The 8,029-nt window shown below is 50.0% G+C and overlaps 1 protein-coding gene across 2 annotated transcripts in view; it reads left to right on the top strand.

The window, feature by feature from the left end:
• Ttll3 (tubulin tyrosine ligase-like family member 3) overlaps positions 1 to 8,029 on the top strand; it is a gene marked incomplete in the record, with an annotated part of 22,840 nt that overhangs the window by 11,733 nt on the left and 3,078 nt on the right. For both annotated transcript variants that reach the window (XM_013509082.1, XM_013509083.1), the window contains 3 exon segments: positions 1,254 to 1,402; positions 3,886 to 4,129; positions 5,510 to 5,945. In XM_013509082.1, coding sequence (XP_013364536.1) covers positions 1,254 to 1,402; positions 3,886 to 4,129; positions 5,510 to 5,945 — 829 coding nt within the window.

Here is an 8,029-nt window from a genome sequence, read left to right on the forward strand (position 1 = left end):
CAACTCTAAAAGCCTGCCCCATGGCCGCATGAGGCTTTGGGGGGACACACAGACAAACCATAACAGCCACATCCCAGCTGTCCCTGCTCTGTGTGACAAGCAGGAGAAACTTGAGAGGCTGAGATGGTCAGGACAGACTCGCACCTCTTGGGGGGTGTCTTTGCTATCCACAAGAGTCTGGAGGAGCAACTATCTGGGCTGCTTACTTTATAGCTTGGTTTCATTCTGAACATTCTCCATCCTGTGTGGAGCAGAGTCCTGTGCTGTGCAGGAAGTCCTGTCTATGTGGATACCCCGGTTGCTGAGGCATGTACCTGCCCAAGATGTCCCACGGTCACTCTGGCTAATGGTCTTTGGGGAGCAGCTGAGAAAGGGCAGGGGCAATGTTTTGAGATGGGAGTGGAGCAGAGAGTGACAAGCTGGCAAGGAGCCCCTTCTCAGGCTGAGGGTGTAGCTCAGTGGAAGGGCGAATGCTTAGCATTCTGGAGGTCTTAAGTCTGATGCACGCGCATGCGTACCCACACACACACACACACACACACACACACACACACACACACAGAGTTCTAGTGGAGGGAGATGGACAGTGGCCAAACAAGCTTCTGGATCAGATCAGGGCAAATGATGGGGAGAGAAAGGCAGCGAGGGGCGGTGTGACACGATGTGTTGTGGAATTAGACTGAGCAGGAACCCATCTGTCAGCCAGTGGTAGGTCCAGATCCGGAGGGCAGCGATCTCAAAAATCAGATCATCTTCTAGTGAACCAATCGGGCATTGGAAGCCCGCTCAATCACACAGCTCAGTGTGTTGCCTTGGTCAGGTCCCTTCGCATTCCAGCTTCCGCGTGCATCTGTCTAGAATGGATGAGTAATGCTTCCCTGGCGGGACTGTTGAAAGGACTTCGGGTGATATGTGAAAAGCCCCTGACAGTGTCTGGCATGCGTGGTGCCCCATCATAGGAGCTGGTGCCATGCCCCTCTACCCAGGCAGTTCGACTCAGAAGCGGGTGCGGCGGGGGGGTGGGGGGGTGGCGAGGTGGAAGGTCGGGGTGGAAAGTGGTGGTGAAGTGAAGGATTTCTCTGGCCTTTCCCAGTCTCATGGGGCAGGTCCGGGCAGGGCTGGTGGATTGTGCTGGGGTGGGTGTAGAAGAGCCCTGTCTGATCCAGGGGAAGAGCACAGCCAGGCTGGCAGGACCATGGTGGGGTGTGGGGGACCTGGCCTCCACCTGCCAAAGTCCCACCATCTCTCTACAGTGAGGGGGCAGAACTCATGCACCTCGACACTCAGGTCCAGCGCTGTGAGGACATTCTGCAGCAGCTGCGGGCCGTGGTGCCCCAGATCGACATGGAAGGAGATCGCAACATCTGGATTGTGAAGCCAGGAGCCAAGTCCCGTGGACGAGGTGGGGGTCAGGCCCTCTTCCTATACCTGCACCCTATGACCTGTGTCACTCACTAGAGGCCAGGGAGGTTAGTAGTGCAGATGCCCAAACTGCCTGGATTGAAATCCCAGCTCTGTCACAAATATTTTGCAGGAGCTTGAGCATGTCTCCCCCCTGAGCCTCAGTTTCCTTGGTCTGAGAAGCGAGGATGATGACAGTGCCGCCTTTGAGGTGGGGGTTAAGTGCAGCGCAGTGCCCAGCACAGTCCTCACCCTGCAGACGGGCTGCCAGGATGTGATGTCAGCACCGGCTCTGCTGCCCGCGGAGCTCTGGGTTCTGCTGTAGGTGGGTTTGGTGACACAGGGCTCTTAGAAGTCCCCACATGTCCTGTGGGTTTTAGCACAGTGGTTGAGTCCACACTCCTGACTGCCCATCCTCCTCCATGCAGGAAGTGGAGCTACCATGCCCCACAAGGTGCAGTTCCAAGTAATGCACCGAAAGCACCAGGAGCCCAGGCCTAGCATACTATTGTGGTTTTCGTGACTGCTCAGCAAAACCTGGCTGGGATTTGAACAAGGCCAGTGAGCAAGGGTGGCACAGGAGCCTGGACTCTGGTGTGGATGAGGCTCCTAAGCAGCAGGAAAGAGTTTGGCACCAGATCCCTCAAATACTGCCCTGGGTTGTCACATCCAAACCAGAATTAGAGTCAGGTGTCGGTGGTACATACCTGTAACCTCAGCGCTTTAGAGGCAGAGGCAGGGGCATCACAAATTCAAGGCCAGCTAAGCTACATGGCAAGACCCTGTCTCAAGCAACAACAAAAAACCCCAAAAACAAAAACAAATCAAACCAGTATTGGATTTTTTCTACCTTGTATTTTTTCCTAATTATGAAAATATGAGGTTATTGTATTTTAAAAAGACAAATACAGAAGAATAGAAACAAGCGAACAAAAGCCACCTTGATTTCACTGACAGGTAACTGCTGTTAGCCCCCTGCTGTATTCTTTTTTTTGTTTCCTTTTTTGGTGCTTTTCTTTGAGACAATCTCATTTTGTAGTCCAGGGTGGCCTTGAATTTGTGATTCTCCTGCCTCAGCCTCCAGAGTGGTGGGATTATAAGCACATGCTGCCACACCCAACTTGGTGTGTTTCTTTCTACATTTTTTCCTGTGCATTTGGGATATGTGTATGTGGGTTGTGTTTGTGTTTTATTGTAAACACAACACTATTCTGTAGCCTTGTATTTCAGTTATATCTCTATCAATTAATACAAAAACTCGTTTCAGTTTTGCACTTCTTTTCCTGAGCCAGGGTCCCAGCACTTGGGAGGCTGAGGCAGGAGGGTTACCATGAGTTTGAGGCTAGCCTGAACTAAAAAGTGACACCCTGGCTCAAAAAATGAAAAAATAAAATTATGCCTTATAGGTGTAAGATGCTTAACTTCACTCATAGAAAAGATAAAACAATGGAGTATAAAAAAAAAAAAATACAGGGGCTGGAGATTTAGTTCAGTGGCACAGCGCCTGCCTGGCGAGCACGACGTCATGAGTTCAATTCCCGGTACCAGAAAAAAACCAAAAAAAAAAACCAAACATAATGGGCTGAGGGGTATATTTCAGTGGTAGTTAAGTTCAGTGTTTAGCATGTATAAGGCCCTGGATTCTATCCTTGGCCTCAAGAAAGAAAAAGGCCATGGTGGCACACAACTGTAGTTCCAGGCTATGTGGAAGGCTGAGACAGGAGGATAACTTGAGCCTGGAAGTTCAAAACCAACCTGGGCAACATACCAAGACTCTGCCCATTAACAAATAAGATGCCATTTTCCAGGCAAGAGAATGACCTAGATCAAGAGTCAGGTGTTTAGGTGGTCTTGGGGCAGATACACAGTCTCATACATTCTTGCTGGGCCTCGAAGTGGCAGAAAACCTTTGGCAATGTAAAATGGAGAATGCAGATGCCTTTGGCCCTGGCAGACCTGTGGCAGGAAATGTGCTGTGCAGGTGGTTGGTGTGAACGATGTGAGTGAGCGTCACGAGGCCACTGTGTGCCAAGCCCTAGTCCAAGCCCTCGACCTGCTTTCCTTTGTGTAATTCAGAGAAATGGGCACTGTTTGCTCTCACATGCCCTGGAAAGATGCCCAGAAGTGTCCAAAGTAGCAGTACTTGTCCTTTCGAGAGGAAGTGTAGGTGCTTTGTTCTGGGCTTGATTTGGTTTGTTTGTTTTGGTGTGTCCTATGCCCTTTTTTTTTGCTTTATAATTTTTTAATTATTGAGGGAACATAATATCTCCACAAAAAGGCCAGTACTATTTAAATTTTTATGTAAGCATATATTCTTTTTCAAACAGAAATGGTTGAAGCCTGTGGGCAGGAAAAAAAAAAACAAATGGTTAACTAGAAAAATATTAAAAACCAACAACTTCTCAGCTTTTTCAAGAGAATGGGGCTCCTGCCGTGCAGTCCTGGCCCTGCCCCATGCCCAGCCTGACTGCCCTCTCTGCACAGGCATTGTGTGCATGGACCACCTAGAGGAGATGCTGAAGCTGGTGGACTGCAACCCCATGGTGATGAAGGACGGCAAGTGGGTTGTGCAGAAGTACATCGAACGGCCTCTGCTCATCTTTGGCACCAAGTTTGACCTGAGACAGTGGTTCCTGGTAACGGACTGGAACCCACTCACTGTGTGGTTTTATCGAGACAGCTACATCCGCTTTTCCACCCAGCCCTTCTCCCTAAAGAACCTGGACAAGTGAGCCCCACCAAAGGACTCCCCAGAGCCCCGGGTTGGTTAGGAGCTGTGGTCCAATAGCGATGCAGCTCCAGGCAAAGCAGCAGGCAGCCCTCCATCCTCCACGCAGCGGGCACTCATTGAGAGCAGGCCCTGGGCCTCGTGCTGTTCTAGGAGCTTAAGACACATGGCCAACAAGATGGGAGACCAGTGCTTGCAAGCACACACATTCCAGCAGGGAGACACACCCAAGTGAGGAACATGAAAGCACCGTGTAGTAATGGGTAAAGGGTGACATGTGTATAAAAAGAAAAGTAGAGAGCTGGTAAAGGCAGGCCACGGGAGATCTGAGAGAAGAGGAGCAACAGAGGTGTTAACTATGTGGGTGAGAGGAAGCTTCATTATGGCTGGGTTCAGATGCTCTCTGTGCAGCTCCCAGGCTATGTGCCTTTGGTTAAGTGAAAACCTATTTAGGCCTCAGTTTCTGAAGAATGGTGGCAGCAATATGAACTCATAATTGGCCAGTATGGTGGCATGTGCCTGTAATCCCAGCTACCTGGGAGACTGAGATGGGGATGGCAAATTTGAGGCCAGTCTGGGCAATTTAGCAAGGCCCAGTCTCCAAATAAAAGTGGGTAGAGCAGTGCTGGGAATGTGGCACAGTGGTTTATCTAGCATGTGTAAGGCCCTGGGACTGATCCCTAGTACTGCCAAAAAGAAGAAAAAATAAAGTTGTCATTGTAGCCCTGTAGTCAGGTATGATTGTGCACTCCTATAATCACAGCACTCAGGAGGCTGATGCAGGACCACACGTTTCAGCCCAACCTCGGCAATTTAGTGACTCAGCAAGACTCTTTTAAGTATTTAAAAAAAATACGGCTGTGTGTGGTGGCACACACCTGTAATCCCAGCACTCAAGAGACTGAGGCAGGAGGATCACAGAGAGTTTGAGGCCAGCCTGGGCTACACAGTGAGTTTAAGGCCAACCAGAACTGTGCAGTGAGACCCTGTCTCAAAAAACAATAAAAACTTATGAAAGGCCTGGGGATGTAGCTCAGTGGGTTCAATGCACCATACTTACAAAAAATAAAAACTAGCTCTCAGTTATCAAGTGATCATATATGATGGGTGCCAATTACTTTTTGTACATCCCAGTCATTTGTCGTGAAAATCTGATGAGATGGCCCTGTTGTCCCCACTGTAGGATGCCCCTCCTTACCCACAGGCACTGGCCAGTTCCCTGAGCCAGGCCAGAAGCACTCCGCCAGTGCCCTCCCCGTTGGAACCTCAATGTGGGTGTGAGACCAAAGCCTTTCCCCAGCTGGAGAGAAGCTGTGGGGCCAGGGCTCCTTCCTCCTGGCCTCCCCAGCAGGTGCTGACCCCCTTCTCTTCTCTGTCCAGCTCTGTACACCTGTGCAACAACTCCATCCAGAAGCACCTGGAGAACTCATGCCACCGGCACCCCATGCTACCCCCAGATAATATGTGGTCCAGCCAGAAGTTCCAGGCCCACCTTCGGGAGACAGGGGCCCCGAATGCGTGGTCCGCTGTCATTGTGCCAGGCATGAAGGCCGCAGTGATCCATGCACTGCAGAGCTCCCAGGACACCGTGCAGGACCGGAAGGCCAGCTTCGAGCTCTATGGTGCTGACTTTGTATTCGGTGAGGACTTCCAGCCCTGGCTGATCGAGATCAACGCCAGCCCCACCATGGCACCCTCCACACCTGTCACCGCACGGCTCTGTGCTGGGGTACAAGCCGACACCCTGCGTGTGGTCATCGACCGCAGGCTGGATCGCAGCTGTGACACAGGAGCCTTTGAGCTCATCTATAAGCAGGTGAGGTACTGAGCCAGGTACCCCACGGAGTCCAGCCCCTCTCTTAGCAGTGCCCTGGAAGCAGAGGGCTCTATGGGTCCAGACCTGGGCAGAAGGGTCCAAGCATAGCCGTTGCCCTCCTTGAGCTCAGTTTCCTCACCTGGAAGGTGGAGATTCCATCTTTCTCCTACATGCATCATGTAACTAGAGGGGCATAGGTTCAGGGCCTTCTTGGGTTCAAATCCCTGCTTAGTAACTACAAGCTGAATGACTTTAGACGACTTCCCAACCTTGAAGTGGTCTTAGTTTCCTTATGGCTAAAGCAAGAATAAAAATAAAATCTAATTTACAGGATTATGAGAATTAAGGGAGTTGATAGGCGTGGAGTTGATAGACGTTAGCTGGGCGTGGTGGTGTTCATGCCTGTAATCCCAGCACTTGGCAGGCTGAGGCAGGAGGATCTTTTTCAAGATCAGCCTGGGCTACAAATTGAGCTCAAGGCCAACCTAAACTGCATAGTGAGAGCCTGTCTCAGAAAGACAAAAAAAAAAAGAAGTAACAAAATAGAATAGAAAAGCCAGGTGCGGGGGCACACACCTAAAATCCTAGAAATCAGGAGACTAAGGCAGGAGAATCACCACAAGTTCAAGGCCAACCTGAGCTACACAGTGAGCCCCTGTCTCAAAAAAAACAATTGCCTGGGGATGCAGCTCAGAGGTAGATCCTAGCAGGCTTAAAACACTGGGTTCAATCCCTAGTATTGGAGGGAAAAAAAGTCAACGAGGAGTCTGTGATGGCACAGCCACAGGGCCAGGTGCGTTGGGACACGGTAGTTCCTGGACCCCAAGACACTGTCTCAGTGTGTAGGTGTCAGAGCTCTGCCCCAAGTCTGAGCCACATCTATCTTGAAGGCTGTGCCTCTGCACTTTTCAAAAGTCCTGTTGTCCTGCAAATGTCCTTCCCTGCTGAGTTTTAGGCCTGTGTAATCAGGGCTCTGCCCTGCACTGATGGTTTTGTCTCTTTAATCTTTAATCTGGGGTGGCTCCACTGCTTTCCCATCATTTGATCTTGGAAAGGGCCTGGCTGGCTGTTTGGTAGAACTGTCCCACATTCTGGATTTATCTGATTATTTCTTGTGGTGTTATTTAACTTGGTCTTCTGATCTCCTTTTATCAGAATGTCCCATAAACTAGAAGTTAGGTCAGGCTACAAATTGAAGTTCAGGGTAAATGTTTTTGATAAAGCACTAAAAGTGATGCTGGGTGGCTCTTGTGACATTACAAGGCATATAACCACCAGTGTGTCTCACAACCAGTGATGCTGAATCAGTGGGTTAAAACAGCAGCCATCTGCCAAGATTAGTGGCACATTCATATCATCCTAGCACTCAGAGGGCTGAGGCAAGAAGAATCACTGTGAATTCAAGGCCAGCCTGAACTACATAGTGAGAACCTGTGTCAGAACAAACAAAGACAGTGACCACTAGATCTCCAGCAGAACTCCAGCCCTCCCCTTTGCAGTTAAGATCCGTGTAATAGTCTCTTCCCTGTTGCTATAACATGATACTGCACACTGGATAGGTTATGAAGAACTTCATCCTGGCTCAGAGTTCTGGAGGTGCAAGACCAAGGGGCCATGTCTGCTGCTGGCCTTCTTGCCAGCCATGTCCTGAGAGGGCACAAGAATTCACCCGTAGAGTATAGAAGTTGCTGGGATGCAGCTCTATGGTGGAGCCACAGCAGCAGCAGCAGCAACACAGAAAAGGAGGAGCCCAGGGAGCACGGCAGGCCTGTGTCTGATCTCTTCTCATGCAGCCACCCCATTCCCCTGGGGCCCCTCCTGATCTTTATCTAAGCTGAATCCCCTCCCAAGCCCCACCCCAGTGCCCTTCGAGTCTGCATTTCCACTCTGTGGGTTTCCACCCTCCTATACCTGAGTAGAAAGCAAATCATAGCACATGAGGCTTTGGGAGGTGCTAAACCCATGTACTTCATGAGGTGATGGTTTGGCTATGTCCAAATTACACATTTTCTTGTTATGCTTTCCACATAACTGTTTTGAAATCCAGTTATTATTCTTACTTCTTTTTTTGTTTGTTTTGAGAC

Source organism: Chinchilla lanigera, unplaced genomic scaffold, assembly GCF_000276665.1.
Source record: "Chinchilla lanigera isolate Chin_1 unplaced genomic scaffold, ChiLan1.0 scaffold00160, whole genome shotgun sequence".
Taxonomy (NCBI): domain Eukaryota; kingdom Metazoa; phylum Chordata; class Mammalia; order Rodentia; family Chinchillidae; genus Chinchilla; species Chinchilla lanigera.